We start from the raw sequence: 22,608 nt of genomic DNA on the forward strand, positions 1-22,608 counted from the left end.
AAATTCCTTGACATGGCGGTGTGTGGTGGCCCTTGATGCCTTGACCCCAGCCTCAGTCCATTCCTTGTGAAGTTCACCCACATTCTTGAATCGATTTTGCTTGACAAGCCTCTCAAGGCTGCGGTTCTCTCGGTTGGTTGTGCATCTTTTTCCTACCACTCAACTTTCTGTTAACATGCTTGGATACAGCACTCTGTGAACAGCCAGCTTCTTTGGCAATGAATGTTTGTGGCTTACCCTCCTTGTGAAGGTTGTCAATGATTGTCTTCTGGACAACTGTCAGATCAGCAGTCTTCCCCATGATTGTGTAGCCTAGTGAACCAAACTGAGTGACCATTTTGAAGGCTCAGGACACTTTTGCAGATGTTTTGAGTTGACTAGCTGAGTGGCATGTCACCATATTCTAATTTATTGAGATAGTGAATTGGTGGGTTTTTGTTAAATGGGAGCAAAATCATCACAATTAAAAGACCCAACAACTTAAACTACTTCATTCTGTGTGTACTGAATTTATATAGTACACGAGTTTCACTATTTGAGTTGAATTACTGAAATAAAGGGACTTTTCCACGATATTCTAATTTATTGAGATGCACCTGTATAACTGCAAAACATGCAATGCACTCATTCCTTTACCCAGTTAGCTCCAATTGTGTAGCCCCTGGCCTGCACTTCCCCAAGGTGCTCGGAGTAGAGCTCCTCCTCCTCCTCCTCCTCCAGGATGTCAGACAGGTCAGAGCGGCTGTTGTCTGGATGGTAGTCACTGGAAGGCTCCACCAGCCCTCTGCCATAACTCTGTCCAAAGATATGGAAACACCATCAAAACCTTCCAATGTGAAATTATTTTATAAAACTGTCATGAATTTTAAATTCTTATTAGGTGAGCCATTTAGTTAATACATAGAGTAAATACATGTATAAGCTTAACAATTACAGGTAGCAGATACAAAGCTGCACTGCAGTGTTTATTAGATGTATATGATTTGACTTTATATATTGAGTGACCCTCTGGCTTGGCCCAGTGTATCAACTTTTGGAAAACAGCTTTGGTAACAGCTCATTTGACTGTAATATGATGCAAATCTTTCTATGATTTAAACTTTATCTACAGTATAAGCAAGATATCAAGCTGTACATGCTGTGCACCACATGTTCTCCATTAATTTATCAGGATAAACTGACATTGTAAAAGTTTAGTTTACAAGCAGCAGATACTACAAGTAAATTCCTTCAAAACTGATAGATTGACCTCACGGGTCAAAAGGATGGCAGAGAAGATTTATGCAGAACCCTCACACCATGGACACAGACTGTTTTGAACTCCTCCCCTCTGGACGGTGCTACAGGTCACTGTACGCCAAAACAACCAGACACAAGGTCAGTTTCTTTCCCCAGGCCATCACACTGATGAAGTAAATCCATGACTGTATGACTGGACAAAGCAATCACCACAGTGCAATAAATTGCAAATTGTAAATATAACCATTGTATACATCAGTCTAAAATCTCTTCTGATGTAATGTACATATATTTATAAATGGTATCTCTCTTTTCCTCTCATTCCTTTCCTATTTTTGATTGCACACATTTCCTACTTGAATGCACACAGTGTTTATTCTCACTTTATTGCTCCATTTTTGTTTTTGTTCTCATTGTTGTTTCCTGGTCCTGCTGCCTTGCAGCACATTGAGAGCCTCTGTGGCGGAGTCAAATTCCTGTATGTTCAAACACACTTGGTCATTAAAGATGAGTCTGATTCTGATAACCAAGGTTGAATAGGTTCAGGATAAACTGTTACATCTGTTTGCTATAAAACCTGCAGTATCACACTAACAAGCTTAAAAAATTAATTGGTAAATTAAACAGTGCATTTGGAGGGCTCAATGAAAACTGATGCCCCATAATATTCCATCTCCCACCCAGACTCAGCTACATAAATTTTTGTAATGGAGTATCAGATCATGTATACACAGGAGGCGCAGCATGAGCAGCACTTCACGCTTTGTGATGTGTTTGCACATGCAGTATTTAGGATGAATGAAAAACCATCAGTTGATTAAAATAAGAACATAACTGTGTGTGAGACAGAGGACTGAAGAATCCAGCTGAAATGTCTCTTGTGCAGCCATGCTTGTTATAGGCAGATGTCAGTAAATTAGGACCAACCTGCTGCCTCCTGCAGTACGCTGGCTCTTGGTCGTGTCTAAAAAACTCCTCGATGGACACCAAGCGAGCCTTCTCTTGCTCCTCCTCTACATCTGACTCCAGAGGTGAAGTGCTGGGCGGTCGGAGGAGGTTAGCATTCTGAGGGTTAAGGAGGTCTGTGACTGGAGCTTTGGGTGGGGTAGGGATGTGCTCAGGGGTCTCGAGCTTGGCACCGGGGTTGTCGATGAACTCTGTGATAGATGGGAAAGGACGTATTGTACCAGGGCTCTCTGTGTCTTTGCACTGCTCCAACACTGTTGCTGTCGTTACCGATGCTGGTGCAGGTGCTGTTGCTGCTGCTGGAGATGGCTGAGTTGCTGACATGGTGAGGGGGGCCAGATTATCCTGAAGATCATGAAGACAGTCAGTATTGTACAGTACTATGTAATCAAGTTTATTACTAACACAAATGAACAGGTTGCGGTGTCTTATAGTGTATAGGAGGATGGCAGAGTGGGAGTTACCAGTGAAGTGATGGTGGAGGCTTCTGGTATTGTGGCCTTGCATGCAGCAGCAGATGAGGGATTGGACCAGGCCTTCACACATGAGGAAGATGAGAGAAAATCTTGTGAGTGGAGAGCACGAGGAGGGTTGGCAGCAGCCTCCACTGTGTAGCCAATGATGCGTGTGTGGGATGGCAAAGTGCTGGGCAGCATGGAGACGCTGGCAGTAGAGTTCACATAGGACGGTGGTGGGGGCAGTTTACTGGGACCTAGTGGAGCACAGGGCAGCAGGGGTGGCACAGCTGGGGTGGTGACAGCTGGGCCTGCCATGATGGCAGCAAGCTTGGACGGCACATTAACTGGCAAAGAGTCACAGGATTCCCCGTAGGCGGACATGGTGCGAACAGTGAGCTCCTGAGCTGCCTGCAGGGACTGGATCTGAGAGGGGCCCAGCAGGGCACTGCCAGCCGTTGGTGAAGACACCTCCAGCACCTTGGATAGGAGAACAATAAAAATCCCATGCCAAATGTACATCATGTACCTGATAGCAGCTTACAGTAAACATAGACAAACAAATATATACTGAATTCAAACAGCAATGCACAGTACAAAAATGTATGTTCAACAAAAAAGTTCTTGCCTTTTTCTTATCAGCATATATAGTGTACCCAGTGACCCGGACTCCATTGGAGGTCCCAGCAGCATCTATAGTGACTGGGAGCCAGCTGATGAGGGCAATCCCAGGAGAAGGACCCTGCTCTAGCTGTACATCCAGAGGAGCATCAGGGGGACCTGCGGGAATTAAAAGCATCACAATGCAGTCAGCGGCCAGCAAAAGACCGAGAAGCATGTTTTATATGACTGTGCTGAAAATACAGTACTTCGGTTATGAAATAATAATCACAGTGGGAAGTGATGACAAGAAACACTCTAAAGTGATAATATGACATTTAAAACCTGAATTCTAATATAACACTGATCACAGATATGTGTTTTATGGGTCTAAGATTTATTATATTTTACAATAAAATATTGTGTACTGGGGAGAGCAGGAGAAGGGTAATATGGAACCAAAACCTCACATTCTGCTTCCTTATTTACAAGGAATTTTGACTTTCTCAACCTCCCCTTATACAGCACTCTTCAGCAGTGCTTTGTAGGCAGGCCAGAAAAATATCAAACAAAAAGAAAGCAGGAAAAGGGAAAAATTCAGCTTTAAGATGAGGAAACTACCAACTTGCCATGTAACAGAATTATATATATATACACAAATTCAGAGAATATAATCATCTAACAAGGATGTCTGCATTTTTTTTCATACTGAAAAGTAGTTCATGTTTGATGAAAATATACAGTATAAGAGGGTGTGGGTACTTGAGCACTCACCCATATCACCACAAAGGATTGAACCTTGCAATACTGAACATATGCAGTTTGTGATCACACTAATGTGCAGTGTGGGTAAAATATGTGTATGTGAACTATCTAATGGAATCATTTGTTTTCACCGAGCTATTCCTATAATGGTGTCTAAACCCCTTGATTTGGATCAACCATCAGAGCCAAACTAAATTCTGACCTGCCATTAGTGTGGTAAAGGTGACTGTAGCGCTTCTGTGTTCACGTTGCTCCACAGGTAACTCCCATGGTGTGTGGTGTGGCCGTGCCTCCACTTTGACTGTGTATTGCACGTTGGGCAAGAGGTTATTGAGGCACAGTGAGTAGCAGCCAGCCTTCACCAGTTCACACTCCTTGTCATTCAAAGATACAATGTGCACGTAGTTACTGTTGCTGGAGAGCCAGGTCAGGTTGGCAGAGGTGGCGGAGATCCTCTCCACATGCAGCTGTGTAGGTGCCACACAGACGTCCCGACCAACTAGCATGCTGCAGTGCAGTTGGTCTGACAGACCCTTCTCTGTCAGGCTTTGTACTGACACACGGTAGGCCTTGTGATTTATGTCTAGCCGCTCCAGCACCGCTTTGGTCTGGGCACCGAAGGGCACACTGAGCCGCAGCTCCTGATCCACATACACATTGTAGCTCCACACATTGCCCCACCCAGCCGGCACCAATGGAGGGTCCCAGCTGATAATGATACTCTTAGCAAGCTGCTTGATGAGGGTGAGCTTTCGTGGGTAAGGCACAGTGTCCACTCCCACCTCCTCCAAATCCAAGTCCAGGCCATTGGTGAGGGGGGCTGGGATAGCAAAGGCTGGTGCTGAATCCAAGGGGGCAGAGGCAGGGCCAGAGGTAGCAGGGGCCTCTGTCCTTTCTGAAGCACTGACACCCATGTGGAGGTGATGCTGGTGGCTGGCACTGTGCAAGCTGCTGTCTAGCAGGAAGTTATGTGACATGTCCCCTGTCTCTGGATGGTGAGTGCTCATAACATCCTCATCTGATACACGTTCCACAAAGTTAGAGGGGACCAGCCCTCTCCGACCATCCATCAGCTCACCTGCAAAGTGCCACAATACTAAATAACATGTACGGACAGGAACATAACATTGTAAATACAAAAATATATATATGTATACTCAAGACGTGCCTTCATAGAAGCCATCATCATCCATGTCTCCATACACATAGATGTACTCTCCAGCAGTGAGTGGTAGCTCCATATCAGGGTTGTCGTTGGGGCCATCGTAAGGATTATAGCTGATGAAAGTAAATTTGACATTAAGTTATTTTCATCACATATTAACAGAGTTGATGTAGCAAGCTGACTTCTGTCTTAGCATAATGCTTACCTGTATCTTGCAATGAAAACCTGAAGCTTTGCTGCTCCGCTGCTGGTTGTGTAAGGTGTTGGGGCCACATCAGTGTCCAGCTCCTCTACTTCGCTGGCAGTGTCTACCTGAGAACACCATGAACAGCAGGTGAATGACTGTGGCCTTTAGGAAATCCCAGCACTCTATAAGGCAACGCTGGACCTTTCTGGTATACCTGACACAATATTTCAATGAGATGTAGAAGAAGAGAAACTGAAATGGCTTATTAGAGACGTGTTGCTTCAACTTAATTAATTAATTCTGGAGGCTGTTCCAAATATTTTTGTCCAGAGATGTGACATATATTTTGTCTACCCCATTTTCACCTGAGGGTAACCTATTTCTCAACACTGAAACCTGCCTCTATCAGAGAGTACTACTAGTACTGTTAGATTTTGTGTTATATGAGTGAACATTTTACACACATGTCCGTGCAGATTCTTGGTCATCTAGGTCATAGTATGCTGAAAAAACTTAGAAAAATCAACTGGATGACTCGCAGCCGCTGATTCCGGTACGTGGATGACACATGGGTTAAAATCAGGACCCAGGAGGTAGAGGCTTTCACTAAGCATTTCAACTCTGTAAATATCAACATCAAGTTCACTCGTGAGGATGCCAGAGATGACTGTCTGGCCTTTTTGGATTGTGCAGTCCACTTGGGAGGGGACAGAAGCATGAAGGTAGAAGTATATCGGAAACCTACACACACAGACCAATACCTGCTTTTTGACTCACCCCATCCACTTCAACACAAACTGGGAGTCATCAGAACTCTAAATCACAGGGCAGAGGAAGTGCCCACAACTGCAGAAGGGGCCAAGAAGGAGGAACTACACATCCAGAACTCCCTTAGGGCTTGTGGATACCCCAAGTGGGGCTTCACCAAAGCAAGGAAGAGGCCCAACACCAACAGGGAGAAATCAGAAACAAGAGGGGATAACACTGTCATCCCTTATGTGGCTGGTTTATCAGAGAAGCTAAAAAGGATCTTTTACAACCATAATATCACAGTCAACCTTAAACCAGGGAACACCCTGCAGCAAAGACTGGTCCACCCGAAGGACAAAACATCCAGACACAAACAGAGTGATGTGGTGTATGCAATTAAGTGTAATCAGGAGTGTAACGACTTGTACATTGGTGAAACTAAGCATCCACTGCACAAACCCATGGCCCATCACAGGAGGGCCAACTCCAGTGGACCAGAGTCCGCAGTCCACCTCCACCTGAAGGACAAAGGACATTCTTTTGAGGACAGTGAAGTCCAGATCCTCTCCAGAGAACATCGCGAGTTTGAGAGAGGAGTCAAGGAAGATATTTTTGTAAAAACAGAACACCCCTCACTAAATAGGGGTGGTGGACTAAGACACAACTTATCTTACATCTACAACTCTGTTTTGAGATCTCTGCCCAAACATGCCCACCAGGACAATAGGCATTGGTCCACAGGTGAGGGTTCAAAGACAGGTAACAACGCTCACCGATACTGGGCTATAATGACTCAGTTGTTAGGGGACATTGTTGGGCATCAAAGGACTGAAACACCACCAACGAGGATAAATATCTCTGACTCAACGCCAGTCGGGCAGAGCTGATGAAGCCTCTTGGATAAGAGGTGAAATGTCTTTGACTTAAAAACCTAGTCCAGTTGATTTTTCAAATTTTTTTCAGCATTTTACACACATAAAAACTTTTATCTTGAAAGACTGTGAAGAAATGACTAAGGGAAATAATTGTGTTTGACCGTATACAATGTTTCGCTAGAAAAAAGATATATATCATATGATTTTCTGTGAGAAATTGATTTACTGTAAATACACAACTAGTTATTAGGCATTATCATGTGAAAATTCAATATTCTTTATATATGCTGATTATTATTACTGAGTCACAGTTAACAGTCGAGAATAACCCCTGATGTGGAGAGATCCACGCCATTCATACTGGCTACACACAGTATAATAAGACTGTACATTTATAGCACACTGGGAAAACCTTTTAAGGATAATCATTTACAACTACTACTGTATAACCTTCACAATCCACATAATCCAGTGGATTATTTCAGTAAATATGAGATTTATTGAACTGTGGGCAGACAAGTGACTAGATGAAAAATAAAAACACCAGCCTGTTCACCATGCAAGACCAGACAGTGGCTCTCTGGAGATGTGGCACAATAAAACTACTACAATCAGTACTGATGTCTGCACTCACATGACATCGCAGAGAGGTTAAGGAAATCTTTTTAATCAATTAAATCCACATGACGATGCACGTGTTTGTGGTACATTTGGTAATCTTAGTGAGTGATCTGCCTGACTATGCAGAGAAAAGGAAAGCAGAGGAGTTAATTATGACATAACCTGGAAGAACAAGGCAACATTTTCATAAACCTACAGCCAGGCCTTCAAATGACAATTCAACAACCCATCAGACTTCGGTTAAAAGAACCATTTTGACTAGCAGAGTAAGAAGCTCTGGCAGCTTTCAAATACAGCAAAATATTTTATAATTTTTTAATTTTAAGCCACACTTACAAACTGTATACTGTGAGACTCCTGTTTTGGCCTGGATAACCAGTACTGCTCTGTATGTCACTGACTAATAGCTGCATTTAATTTAAATAAATGCAATTAAAAGTACTAGTAGTAACTATAATCACTATTAGTGCTGCAGTAAAACAAGAAAATATTTATATTTTATTTATTACAATCTACCTGCCAAGGGATCTGCAGATAAATGCCTTTTAGCTAAACATGGCACATTTATATCATATAAATGGTAAATAATATGTGCTGACCCTGAGAAATAAAGCAAGACAGTAAAAGGACAAAAAAGGATTAATTGAAAAATGAGTCACAGGAGATGCAGTGTACATTGTCATGGCTGGTACCTCCCGTGTTGAGCTTGACTTATGCGGACTGAGGTGGGTGTCAGACTTGGGAGTGAGGTGTGTGGTTTCTGACTTGCTGGAAGAAGAACCTGACTTGCTGACACTGATGGTGGGCAGCTCTCGGTGCTTGGTGACAGACGAGCGCTCCAACCTGGCCAGCCCTGCAACATGGGGGGTGGCCCCCATCTGCAGTGCAGTGGCCACATCTAGCAGAGAGAGAGAGAGGGAGAGAGAGAGAGAGAGAGAGAGAGAGAGAGAGCGAGAGAGGGGAAGACGATGATACATAATCCATTACTTTAACAGACACCTCCAGCCCTCCCAGCGGTCAACCTGAACCAGTGAGCAGCTAGGGGGATGTGTGGTCACTGATCTGCATGCAGGAGGCTCAAGGTTGAACCTGGTTGATTAAACAATGGCAGAAAATCCTGTCTCCATCAGTCTGAGGTCAGAAGTCACACCACCTTGTGGCAAAATGTGTCACACCAGGACTAGTAAGGTGCTTAACTGGTTCCACGGTTTATGGACATTTCTTCAACCCTCGTGATGGTGAGGATTACAGGCAAGCTCTGTTAATGTGTTGGACAGTGATAGTGATGGTGAGATGACAGGTTAGAACATGCCGTGCTTTTGTGACCGTGCCCAACACATATGAGTAACAGAGACAGAGAGAGTACAGAGCGGATTATTACCCTCAGGGCAGGAGAGAGTGTCACCTCCCTCGAGACTCCAGAAGGCTATTTCACCCAGAGACACCATGTCCAGTGAGCCACCTATGCAGTCTAAAACACAGACAGTGTAGAGGAAGGACGATGGACGCATACAATAGGAAATATGTGAACTAGATTGCACTTTCTTTACATTTAGTGGCGTTCTGAACTGCATTATTATGGGTATACTTGATTGTTAGGTGAAACTGCCTGTGCATTTGATTAATAGCCTTAGTAGAAGAAGCTGAGATAGGGCACACAAAAAACTGGTATTAAGATCATTTCATCAACCCTTGCTGTGTAAAGAGAACTGACAAAGTCAATAAAAAAAAAAAACACACAAAATAACAAATAACCAAAAACCTGAAAGGCTGTATCCCTGATGGGACAGCCTAAAGAAGTATCTGGATGCTTTTGAATGCATCTTGTCCATGAGTAAACTGATGCTGGTGGCTGTATTTTAGTCTTCATTTGTAAATTCATACTTTGGGTCAGCAGTCATTTCTCTTTCAGTGATAAGAAATTCTATGGAAAGAATATGTATACTAAGAGAGCTGAATTATGGTCAGACAATAACTAAAAGACAAAATAAGGCAGACAGCTGGTCTCAAAGTGACACTTTGACTTTATTGCTTTGTTCTGGGAGTCATCAGCCAGATAAAGTCACTACTTTAAAACAGCACTGTGTATTTATCAATATATCATTTATTATACAATACCACAAACATTTTGCTAATATGCATTACTGATACTGTATTATAACTGAACCAAAGAAATCTATCCCTTTAACCTTGTTAAATATCCTTTAAAGTACTAGCAATCACAAGAAAATTCACTAAGAAACCTAAAAACTACAGCTACTGTAATTGCAGTGAGGAATCTATCATGGCCTAAAACACTCAACAACTACTATTCTCTCAGCTGTTTAAGCAGTACTTTTGGGTGTGAGTACATGCCCATGGTGGTTTGGCTCACCTTGTTCAGTAGTCAGGCCCACTCCATTGGTCAGAACAGAGAAACTGGGACTGCTGAGGAGGCTAGAGCCAGCCAGGTCCACCTTTGTGGCCTGCAGTCGAAACCTCTCCAGCTCTTGGGACAGCAGGCCAAACTGCTTGCACTGGCTGCGACATTTCTCCTCCAGCTCTCGTACCTTTGACTACGCACATAAGGCGTAACAAACACAAAGAACAGTAAAAACCTGTTTTTAACTAAGTGCACATCCACCTTTCTGCACTATTAAATAAGATATCATCAATATGATATCACCAGTACATTTTAGTGGAAACTGTGAGGAAATGCTATAATTAGTTTCTTCTGTACACATTTGAACTCAATGTGCTTTTTTAAATACACAGTGAAATAAGTTAAGCTTTGTTTATTAAGTTAGTTAAGTAGTACTGTATGTGAACACAGGGGCATGTGTTTTAAGGTGTTGTAGATTTCATCTTTAATACGGAAACACAATACAATGTAAAGTTACATTGTATTACTAAATACTGATGTATTGTGCAGGGATCTAACCCTTTAGTACAAGTAAATTTCTTCATAAATTGTCATTGCCATCCAGAAACATATTTTGCCTAAACATCCATTTTCTTGACAACATTTGGAATTGATCACTGATTTATGCAGACATCTGACAAATCAAATACCACATGTCGTCTTACAGAGCTGTTATTATTTGGGTGAAAGGACAAATGGAAAAAAAATGCAGGTGGTGCTTTAATTTACTGGTCTGCAATTTTCTAGTCATTTCTTGAGAGTTTCCTCAAGGAAACCTCAACCTACAAGAAGAACCATGTACATGTAGGTTGGTATTAATTACAGAAAACAGAGCTTCTGACACTGTTTTTATTAACTAGTCCAAGTTGAGTTTGTTACTGCTTTAAAGATGAATTTTCATTAAAGAAATTACTTAGTGTAAACCCCAATTAATATTAATGATTTTTTTATTATTTGAAATTTTATTCTTCATTTATGCTTTGTTGACAAATTTCACACTTTGCATGTGTAGCTCATTTTCCGTCCTCTTAATAAAGGCCTGAGGTTTGTGTTAGCTTGGTATTTAGAAATATCTGGAAGTGTTGCAACTGATCAATCTCAAATTTGACCTGCAATTAGTACCAAATTATATGGTTAAAGCATTTGAGGAAATAATTTGGTAATAAACTGGAATTTACATATCTGTAAAATATGATTTTACTAAAATGCATTTTAAATTAAGTATTACAATATATAGTTAGGCTTCTGTACGAGAAACAAGATAGACTGTTGCTGAAAAACTTGTTATAGCTATAAACACAAGGAACTACAGGACCAATGGAAAGAAAACAAGAGGGAAATAAAGGCAAGTAGTTTTCTGGTAAGATGGAAAACATGAGTAAAAACCAGAGTTGGAGAGGTAGTACAGTATAGGTTATGATATGCTGAAGAAGATGTGCATCTTACACCCCATTCACTTTAACAAAGTAACTTGACAGTAGCCCCACTTAGTTTCTATATGTGGCTGATTTCACTTCCGGTTGCGGTGGGAGTTTCCTGGCAGGCTGATCTGACAAAAGCCTCTGCACGAAACTGTCTGAAAAACATTTCCTGTTAGCTCTCACCTACGCAAAGCCGAGTCTACAGTCAACTGCAATCTAGCTACACTGAGCTGAAGTGGCAGTGAGTCCTAAAGCACTGGGAGAAATCAACGAGAAACCTCACATGAATACTTAATTAAAAACAGCGGTCCACCTCAGTAATGTGTTGGGTATACACAGAATTAAATTCTGCCTCATTATAATAAGATCAAATAACAAGTCAGCCTCATATGCGCGATACAGTAACCATGCTCAGTGCAAGTGGGAGCCATAACTGTGCCAAAAATCCATAATTATATGGCCTCATGTGAATGATCTGATTTACACACCCTCTGGTAAGATAAGAAATTGCTGCGGTCACATTAAGCATTTATGAAAGATGATTTTACAGTAGTTAGTGTAAAGCTGTTGCTCCCACTTCCAATTTAAGTGTATGTACAGAGCACAAATGATCATCTCTGTCAAGTTCAAGGTTGCTGGGGGTGTGGTGGCTCGAACTACAGGGGCTAGGTAAGGTTTGTAGCAGGAGGTCAAGCAGGCTAAAGGTTAACAGTACCTGCATGCAGTCCAGTGTACTCTAGTTAGCAAAAAGATAACACATAGGACAAAAAGGTACATAAATGTAAACATGCTTGTGAAGCAATGAATCTGGAAAAAACAAACAAACAAAAAAACCACAAACATCAATATAGTAGAAACAGCAGCCCTCTGGCAGGGTCAGCAGCGAAATCCTGTCAGGAGCCAGTACCAGCAGAATGTCTCTTGGCCCTCAGCAGCCAACACATGCCATTTAAATGAACACACATATTCCTTCTGATTTTTCAAAACAAATGTTTGACCGATTGAGAAAGGCAGTGTGTGGACTTGGCAACTACATCAGACTCTCAGGCGGGAAAGAGACTTTCTCCTGTGATGCTTTGGGTTTAAATAGAGAGGCAGAAAGTGAGAGAAACAAAGGAAGAGGAAGGAAAAAACTTTGAAAACAAACAGGAGCAGCTATACTCTACCAGCTCCCTCCGCAACACAAGCTGAGTCAGTTCCTAAAATAAAATACACACTTCATTTAGGAAGGACCACAGACAAGCAGACATACTGTATACAATCACCGGTTGCAGATAATGATATTTTTTGAGTTTTTGGAGTAGGCTCTCCAGTCGTTTTGATCTTTTTATAATTTCATTTCTCAAAATCAACAGCTAATCAGACAGATGGAGACTTTAACTGTCAGCAGCTATCTAGAATCATTTTAAATTCAATGAGTGTTACACTTGCACTGAGAGCAAGCATAAGCGTCACACAGTAACACAGAAGCCATCTGTTCAAACCGTTTTCCAGGCACAGGAGTGCTACAAAAATACAAGTATTTTCTGAAACAGCTTCACTGCCAGGTGTTTAGATGAGAATGAAGAGCTCACTGCGCTGCTCGCCAATGCTGCTTCACTGGTAATGGGATAGCTTATGTTTACTGAGAGAATTATATTTATTCTCTTTTTGCATGACTTAACACTGACTAATGAATGAGATTTTATTTTGTCCGTCAGAAAACTTGTAGTGCAGGAGACAAATACTGAAGAAGTCTGAAAATTACTCCTCTTCCTCATGTCTTGACTAAGTTCCACTCTTTTGTGTAAATTTACTAAACACAGGCAACTTTAATTTTTATTTTGTTAAGTCATTCTAAATTCCGGGAAACTCCTTGGGGCTTTACTGTATGGTAATATAAGCACTGCACTGTGTCGTCTTCTTCTTCTACGTTTGGCTGCTCCCATTAGGGGTCGCCACAGCGAATCATCAGTTGCCACCCAACTGACTTGGCACGTTTTACACTGGGTGCCCTTCCGGATGAAGTTTAATTTAGAGTATAAGCACAGCACTGTATAAAAGTAATTTATTTGGTTTTCTTTTGTGTAGTCACATGGGCCATCACAGTGGAGAAATACAAACTCACCTCCAGCATCTGAACCACTCCTTCATGCTCCCTCTTGGCAAATAACTGAGCCTGATAATTAAGAAGGCATCAAAGTCAGTGTAACATTCTCATAAAATTCCAATACACAGCACAGTGACAAACACTCAATGCTTCATTGGTGCCCAAAGGTTGCCTCCTGCTGGACAAAGCACTCCACTTTACAAAACTAAGATGAAATCAACCTATAGGCCATGAGTGGTTATTCTTAGCATGTAAAACGTTTATGTCAAACATGTGGAGAGTACAAGACACTGTGGTTCTCACCCGCTGTAATCGTTTGATTTCATCCTGTTTGAACTTAAGGATAGCCAAAGCCTGCTCATGTTCCAATTCCAGCTGCTGCCTTCGCTCGGCGACTTCTCGCATTTGCTGTTTAAAAAAAAAAAAAAAAAAGATGAGATCACAGATTGTATAAATAGCATGAAAAGGACAGTCCACAGAATATTTAAGCCTAGCTGTACCTTTATGACCTGCTCTAGGTTCTCCAGTTTGGCACGGAGTCTCTGGTTCTCCTCGAGAACCAGACTGTGTTGAGCGGTCACTTCAGAGAGATCTTCCTTCAGCTCCTCATTCTCAGCCTGAGTCTTGAGAAACAACAGGAGGTTAACTGACTGGATAATGTTAAAGGATTTTTCTTTCTGTTTACAACCATCATTCCTCTCAGTCATTTTACATCCATACTACATTAAAAGAAGATAAAGAAGAATCTGTTTACAATCTCTTTAAATATAGGATGATTTGTGGTGCTAAAATCTACTAGACAGCTTTAACATTACTGCATGCCCAGATCTAAGCATTATTGGATGATAAAAAATGATTATAAATAGACAGCTCTGATCCAGGTTATACAAAAGAGGATGGAGTTCGACAGGGTAGGGAGGAACTGACCTGCTTGAGCAACTGTGCCTTCCGTCTGAGGAGATCTGCCTCTTCCTTTAGTTGCTCATTTTTGCCTTGCTCATTCTCAAGCTGGCTCTCCTGTTACAAAATCATAAGTCCAAATAAAATGAGGAAATCCAGATTTAACTGATCATCATCATGTTCACTGCAGTAATGCTTAAACCAGTCTGGAGGGCCATGAGAAGAAAATACTGGAGACTGCTTACCAAATCCAGACATCTCTTCTGTCGCTTCTTTATTTCATGCTCAAGGCTTTCACATTCTTTTCTCTTCTTGCTCAGCTCACTTTCCTGAACCCACAATGATAAGAAAACAACAATAACTACACTAAATCTGCATCTGTTCTTTAAATGGTTTTAAACAAAGCACAAGATAAAGTATACTATACAAGTGCAAAACCAGTCCAAAGCAATAAAATGACAAATGGTTTGCATTTACATTTAACAATACACTGGTGTTAGTTTCCATTTTGACCTCTGACAGGACAGCAGTGAGGTATTATAAAGCTTAGCATCCTTTAATTATTCTAAATGCAGCTTACATGCAGGACCAGCATAGGAGAAATCATCTTATTTCAGCATAGCCACACAACCTCAATCAAGTATTACCACGGTAACTGTGTGGGGGGAAGCTACAGACAGTCAGACAAACAGGCTAATTGCAGAGCACCAGAGGCTGACAGGAAGACATACTGTACTTTCACCGGTGGTGACACAGCAGGATAATAAGTATAAGTTATCTGTGATCTGTGGTCTGATTTGCTTGATTGTGTATTGGTCACAATTTTAAAGACCTAAATAATGGGTATCAAGAAAGGATGTTTTGTTGTGCAGCCAAATTTTGACTGCAACCATGTCTGGTTGTACTGGCAGGAATTTAAATATAATGTCAGCTGTTTCATATTTAACAAAGATATGTCTTACTGAAATATGCATTTGCTGTGGCTCCAAGTTAATGTGTTGGTCCCAATTAAGACTGTTCCCTTTTCCATGTGCCAAATCTGTCTGTTGGCCAGAGGATGTACAGATCACCATGTGTCCCCTTTTACCAATCACTTTGCTCATTCTGCAACTCACAAAAGCTATTTTTATGGAGCTTTCAAAAGGGCCAAGCTTAAAATGGTACAATGAACATGGAGCCAATATATTTAGTATCCCTCTTCTCATGCATATAAACAAGAGAACATTTAGAACAGTCCTGCCTGCAGTTTTGGTTGTATGTAAGGAAGGCTGACATGCTCACAATGACAAGAAGCTCAAATTACTGTATGTGTTTAGGCATGAATGTTTTATATTTATAATCTCAGTTTAGGGTGTTAGCATGCTAACATTTGCTAACAGAAATTGAGTTTGAATTTTGAGTAGAAAGCTAGATAAAATTACATCTGTGTAAAGACAATAATTCATTTATTGGTGCTAAACACAAAGTACAGCAGTACTCATTAGATTTTTAAGTATTTGGTCCAGTGTCAGAGGCAGAAACTATATTTTGGGTGGGCCAGTACAAAAGTGGATGGGCCATCTTTTCCATAAAAATTGCAAGTTAAACCAGCAGGACATAGCTGCAGCCAAAAACATTTCACAACAATAACCACTGCATGAAAAGAGCTGTATCCGGACAAACATGGGTATGGGAAATCCCCGCTAAACTTCAAGTTTGCCAGATGTATGAGAGTGCTTGGTTTTCGTGAAACAACCAGATACTTCATGTATATGATGTATACGGGAATCAGTGAAAGTTTCCTCAGTGATGACTGTGAGGTGTAAAGGCCTTTCATATGTTAATGACTAGTAGGTAGAGGTGCTGTCTTTGTTATCATAGCGGGGTGGGGGGATTAGCCATGGTGTGCCTTCTAAAGGACAGCAGATATTTTATTATTGTTCATAAAAACTGGATAAAACACCCTGTCTGTACAAATGTGTTTACTACATACGTTTATTATTAATATAGTTTAATTTGTATGTTATTCAAAATAACTTAAATTCAATAGACATACCTTTTTAAATGTGTGAAAATTACTTTTTATGTGTCTGACACTTCATAGATTATGGTAGTCAAGAGGAATGCAACAAACGTTGTTTCAGAATATCATTAAAAAAGGTTTATTGTGAAGGTTTACATTTACAGATAATGACAAGAAATACGAAAATGCACAATAACAGTATAAACAAACAAGCTTTTGTAATTACATTGGCCTAAACCACTGTGCATAGTGGTATTAGACTGAGACCTTTTCCGTAGATTGACTTAACCCTTGTGCTCTGTTCGGGTCTGTGGGACCCGGAGACACATGTCACCTTAAAAGCACAAGGGTTAACTGCACAGTTGAAGTACTGATTACACATCTGCCTGCAATATGCTCCACAGGGAGAAATGCTACAGCAGCATCGGTCTGCACTGCAAAATTGCGCAGTGTAAAATAAGCGGTGTGAGAGTGCCTTGACTCTTTCAGAGTTAATACAACAACAACTGTAGTAAAAAACCTCCCAGTGTTGGTGAAAATTTCTGTAACTATCAGAAACCTTGTAGTAATTCCAGGGCGGACATCTGCATTTGGATCTAGGACTGGTTCCTCAAAGCACACCATTTAGCCAAAACACAAGCAGACCTTTCAGGTCTGCAGCTGTTAACTGACAGAGTTACTCCAAGATTCTTAACTTTAGAGCAAGTGTTTGCCAAATGAGCCACCTGTAAGACACAGCTGTAAGGATATATTTTACTGTACATTAATAACAGATTTTCTCTGTCAAATTCATCTAGCAACAACATCATGTCAGTTGCTCCATAAGAAGACAAAATATCACATTTTTTGCGTGCTAGAATGTTGATAAATTCAGTGCCATAATCACAAGGCAATGGCATATAAAGCTGTTGGTTCTGTTGAAAATGCCTCATGAGTTGAACTGTTGGTTCAATGTTTCTGTGGTTATTATGATACTGCCCTAACATTCCATTAAATCCTTCAAAAGAGAAGCACTAGAATGAATACACAGGTCCATAATCAAAAATGCAGTCTTTTAAATGTAAATGCAGATGCAAATTGGGTGTGCAATGTAGTGGCCCATACAGACTGACAAACTTAGATAAAAATGTCTGCAGATACTTGTCATCTACTTCGAGTCTATCTGTGGAGATAACTCTTGAGCATATGATAATGCATGCTTGTACAAAGTCAGACCACATATAATGTTTGTCATCAATCAATCCCTTCAAACAAAAAAAGAGAATAAATAGTAGTCCAATTTTTCCACTGATCAGCAGTAAATCCACTAAACCCTGAGGCAATTTTGCGAGGAACCCTTCCCACATCCTGAGGCACCTTTAAAGAGTCTATTCTTCTTTGTATTTCATCAAGCTTTTGGGTGCTTAAAACACCAAGTTCAGTCCATAACCTGAATATGTGCCTGGCTGTTCCAAGAAGTAGATTATGCATTGGGTCAATGACAACAAATCTTATGGCATCATAATACTTAAGGTGAAAAGGTTCAGACCACCTAGCACCATATTGAGCTTCCAATTTTTTTTTTTGGGCTGCCTTTGTAGTTGCCTTCTCCGTCATTTTAGCATACAGCTTGTGTTCCTCTGAAGTGCATGGGACCCAGGATGAACGGTCAAAGCCAGAGAAGTCTGTTTTCCCTCCAAAGGATGTTTTCTTGAATGTTTTCAGGCATTTGTTACATCCTATACAACACAAATACAACAATAAATGGATGTCTCTTAAAACCAGATGTACTTTTAAGTTTAAAACAACACATGTAACAGCACAAAAGCAGAAAACTAACCTCTTAAAGCTCCATGGTCCACAAAGCCACCACACTTGCGTGAAGCTGGAATGTCTGATGAAAGGCACAGAAGAGCCGCTCTGTAGACTTGGCATCCCAAAAATGAAGAATCAAATATGGGAACTCCATCCCACAGCTCACGAAGCTCATCCACCAAAGGGTCAAGATATGTGTTAATGTTGTTCTTTGGTTCTGTAGGTTCTGGTATAACTCCAACTAAAATTATGTTCTCCTCCTTAAAACGCTCCTCTCGTGGCAAATTCAAAATGGCCAGATATATGACCCCTACTGAATATGGGGAGTTCTTGAAGGGTTGATACCAATCAACATTCATCATGAGAGCAAAATTGTTTGGCTCTGCTAGAAATGGCTGTCCATTAACATACTGAAAGTCTGTCCAAATCTGTCCATCATATACATCTGCCATTACAGAGTTAGGAATTTGTCTTTGTCTCCACTTCTCACACTTTTCCAAAAATCCAGGTCTTCTAATCAAAGTTCCCAAAGACTGAATTAATTTCTTATAGCAATAGGTTTGTTTCAGGTAAAAACTTTCTGTGCCATTGAAACGTTTAACTTTGCTCATTAAGAGAGAGCCACATTTCTTTCTCAGGGCAGATGTCTTGTGTGGATGCTTGTAAAATGGAATATATCCACATGTTTTACTGGTAGCTGAACCATTCCTGGCGATATCATAACAGGCAAGTTGTCCATGACCTCTTTATTCCTCTTGAAAGCAATAATAAAATTTAAAGAAAACAGACACAAAATGTAGTATGTCAGCAATAGAAAAACTGCATGGTTATGCTTTGGATGTTCACAGGACAGTATAGTACTACATGTTCTCACCAGAAACTTTAGGCACTGCTCCGTGGTGTGGTCCTCCTGAGGGCAGGGGGGTGGGTTGAGGCCCGGTAGGGGCGTCACTTGCGGCCCCGACTCCTCCTCGTCTCCGGGGGTCCTCTCACACCTGGATGGGGCTTCATATAATGCCACACACGGCGTCTCTGCTACAACCTGGCAGGGACAGGAAGACTGATTGTCTCTTTTTTACACAGAGACTGCAGCAAACAATCAGTGTTTTGACCTGTCTTCAAGATGGCTTTTTTGATTTCACCCCATTTTACAAAAAACTCAAAAAGCCAGCAAAACGTCATCCCTGTGTTCATTTTACACAGCTACCGCAATCCTGGTTCTGGAGGCGTGATGCTTATCATGACACCCAACTGCTTCGTTAGATATTGATTCTAACTTTTAACTTGCAACCAAAGTCAGCCTGTACCCGATTGGATCCTAGACAAGTCACAATGTATAGAAAGGAACGTGTAATAGTAATTGGTTATTTTAAGTATAGTGTAGGAGACAGCGAAACATTCAGGGTGGTACGTGTAACCTAATTAGAAATGAAAGGCTTTCTGCTAATATGTTTCAGTCATGTTCCAGGTTAGAGGGATTCCCCCTGGATTATTCATTGATTGGAGTCGACTGTGAAGGAAGGGTGCTGCTAATCCCTTAATCACAGCATGTGACTGTGATGTTGTCAATATACTCTGCTGTATACAGCAGCAATCACAGACTTGCTCCCTTCTCAGGAGTTCTCATGAAATATTTTAGTATTGATAGGCTGATAAATCAGTTGGCTGATTAATTAGGCCGATATTTGACATTTTTAGATAATTGGACAGTTTCTGTACATCAGCATTATATATTTGCCACTGGCCTTCCTGCTCTTTAAGGATTGGCATTGGCCACTGAAAAACCATGATCATTCTTTAGTGCAACACATTAAAGAAGAAATTTTTCTAAGGACTGTCACAACACAGCATGAAGGGATTTATTTATTAGGTTAGAAAAGAATATTTTTGGCTGATGTGTACAGTCATAGTTCATTTTTAAATCTACAAGGTTGTCATTAATTGACAACCTGGCAACCTGGCAATAATAAAAGAGAAAGGCATCCACCCTTCATTTCATTCTCATAGGCATACTTTAAGTCTATATACATGTATATCATTTCACAGAATAACTTTATTCTCTGTAATACTGGCAGCGTGGAAAGCATGTGAAAGTGTTCTGGCACCACTTTGTTAAATTTGTCTAAGTACCTGTTTGTTAAACATGCAGGCACTTATTGCTGTAAACCTGTCTTTCTCACAAGTGCAGCAGCATTAGGGTGAAGGAAGGTTTCTAAACAGCATGTTCAAACATCATGGCGGATATGGTAAACCTTAATAAAGAGTGTTTGACTGTTAAGCAACACTACCTCTGGTTTATCATTTGGTAGGAGACCAGATGGTGTTAGTAGTGGTGATAAAAGGCCAGCAGGAGGCCCTAATTCCACTTGCCCCTATACAGAAATAGTGAACAGGAATGAGGGCTTATAAAGAAGAGCTCTGCTGATTTTTCTCCTCATGATTGCGTCTGATAATGATCCTGTCACATCCATCAGGTGCATACATGCCCTCTGATCCCAGAATCCAGGCAAAATTCCAATCTTTGTGTTTGGTCAGTCACAGTAAACCTGTCTTCTTATTATTCTTAATTAGCTTGTAGTACTTCATAGCCACTGTATCCACTGGGCTTGCTTAACTGCGTGGAATTTGCAGCTATAATCTGGCAGCCATGCAGCCAGGTGGACGTGGCATGCTACTGGAGGCCAAGGTGGGATCAAATTTCAACAAACCCTATATTTTCTTATCAGTATTCCACTATTTTTGCTACTCTTTTCATGTTCCTAACTCATTCTTAAAGCTGCATCAACAAATTGCACAAATTTGGATAAATCAAGTAAAAAAAATAGTCTAGAAATGTTTTCTCTCTGCTGTAATGTACACCGTTTGATTATGTTGGACATAACACTCCACTCCATTTAGAAGTTGTTAAAATTTATGCCATCAACGCAACTAGAAAAGTGGGGAGTTTGTTCAGTTATCACAGCTTAACATGTAGTTTTCTCATTTTACATATAACTCACAATTATCTTATAATGTTATGTGTGTTAAGTATGTAATACTGAATGTGATGCGATAGTGGCCAGAACATTAGTATTGTATCGATATTACTGGGAAAAAACATTCATCTGTATAATTTGCTTAGATGTTAAACATACGCATGCATAGTTACTAAAACATAAACCTCTTTACTTGACATTGTGTTGCAGCAATGTCACTCAAAACAACAGGCTCTATACTCCATATACAGTGCCTTGCGAAAGTATTCGGCCCCCTTGAACTTTGTGACCTTTTGCCACATTTCAGGCTTCAAACATAAAGATATAAAACTGTAATTTTTTTTGAAGAATCAACAACAAGTGGGACACAATCATGAAGTGGAACGAAATTTATTGGATATTTCAAACTTTTTTAACAAATAAAAAACTGAATAATTGGGCGTGCAAAATTATTCAGCCCCTTTACTTTCAGTGCAGCAAACTCTCTCCAGAAGTTCAGTGAGGATCTCTGAATGATCCAATGTTGACCTAAATGACTAATGATGATAAATAGAATCCACCTGTGTGTAATCAAGTCTCCGTATAAATGCACCTGCACTGTGATAGTCTCAGAGGTCTGTTTAAAGCGCAGAGAGCATCATGAAGAACAAGGAACACACCAGGCAGGTCCGAGATACTGTTGTGGAGAAGTTTAAAGCCGGATTTGGATACAAAAAGATTTCCCAAGCTTTAAACATCCCAAGGAGCACTGTGCAAGTGATAATATTGAAATGGAAGGAGTATCAGACCACTGCAAATCTACCAAGACCTGGCCGTCCCTCTAAACTTTCAGCTCATACAAGGAGAAGACTGATCAGAGATGCAGCCAAGAGGCCCATGATCACTCTGGATGAACTGCAGAGATCTACAGCTGAGGTGGGAGACTCTGTCCATAGGACAACAATCAGTCGTATACTGCACAAATCTGGCCTTTATGGAAGAGTGGCAAGAAGAAAGCCATTTCTTAAAGATATCCATAAAAAGTGTCGTTTAAAGTTTGCCACAAGCCACCTGGGAGACACACCAAACATGTGGAAGAAGGTGCTCTGGTCAGATGAAACCAAAATCGAACTTTTTGGCAACAATGCAAAACGTTATGTTTGGCGTAAAAGCAACACAGCTCATCACCCTGAACACACCATCCCCATTGTCAAACATGGTGGTGGCAGCATCATTGTTTGGGCCTGCTTTTCTTCAGCAGGGACAGGGAAGATGGTTAAACTTGATGGGAAGATGGATGGAGCCAAATACAGGACCATTCTGGAAGGAAACCTGATGGAGTCTGCAAAAGACCTGAGACTGGGACGGAGATTTGTCTTCCAACAAGACAATGATCCAAAACATAAAGCAAAATCTACAATGGA

At 40.9% G+C, this 22,608-nt stretch overlaps 1 protein-coding gene across 9 annotated transcripts in view; it reads right to left on the reverse strand.

Moving 5' to 3' along the window:
• Nucleotides 1-22,608, reverse strand: part of tspoap1 (TSPO associated protein 1) — a 95,006-nt gene that overhangs the window by 12,172 nt on the left and 60,226 nt on the right. For 7 of the 9 annotated variants that reach the window (XM_020624555.1, XM_020624551.1, XM_020624549.1 and 4 more), the window contains 17 exons: nt 19,105-19,272; nt 14,680-14,763; nt 14,462-14,551; nt 14,035-14,157; nt 13,838-13,942; nt 13,553-13,603; nt 12,612-12,644; nt 9,998-10,178; nt 9,005-9,094; nt 8,316-8,521; nt 5,396-5,502; nt 5,194-5,303; nt 4,228-5,103; nt 3,289-3,440; nt 2,670-3,140; nt 2,167-2,550; nt 637-795 (listed from right to left, as the gene is read on the reverse strand). In XM_020624555.1, the coding sequence (XP_020480211.1) occupies nt 637-795; nt 2,167-2,550; nt 2,670-3,140; nt 3,289-3,440; nt 4,228-5,103; nt 5,194-5,303; nt 5,396-5,502; nt 8,316-8,521; nt 9,005-9,094; nt 9,998-10,178; nt 12,612-12,644; nt 13,553-13,603; nt 13,838-13,942; nt 14,035-14,157; nt 14,462-14,551; nt 14,680-14,763; nt 19,105-19,272 (3,390 nt within the window). The remainder of the gene's footprint in view (nt 1-636; nt 796-2,166; nt 2,551-2,669; nt 3,141-3,288; nt 3,441-4,227; nt 5,104-5,193; nt 5,304-5,395; nt 5,503-8,315; nt 8,522-9,004; nt 9,095-9,997; nt 10,179-12,611; nt 12,645-13,552; nt 13,604-13,837; nt 13,943-14,034; nt 14,158-14,461; nt 14,552-14,679; nt 14,764-19,104; nt 19,273-22,608) is intronic. The other 2 variants (XM_020624548.1, XM_020624550.1) reach the window with 2 other exon arrangements.

Source organism: Monopterus albus, unplaced genomic scaffold (assembly GCF_001952655.1).
Source record: "Monopterus albus unplaced genomic scaffold, M_albus_1.0 scaffold330.1, whole genome shotgun sequence".
Classification (NCBI taxonomy): Eukaryota; Metazoa; Chordata; class Actinopteri; order Synbranchiformes; family Synbranchidae; genus Monopterus; species Monopterus albus.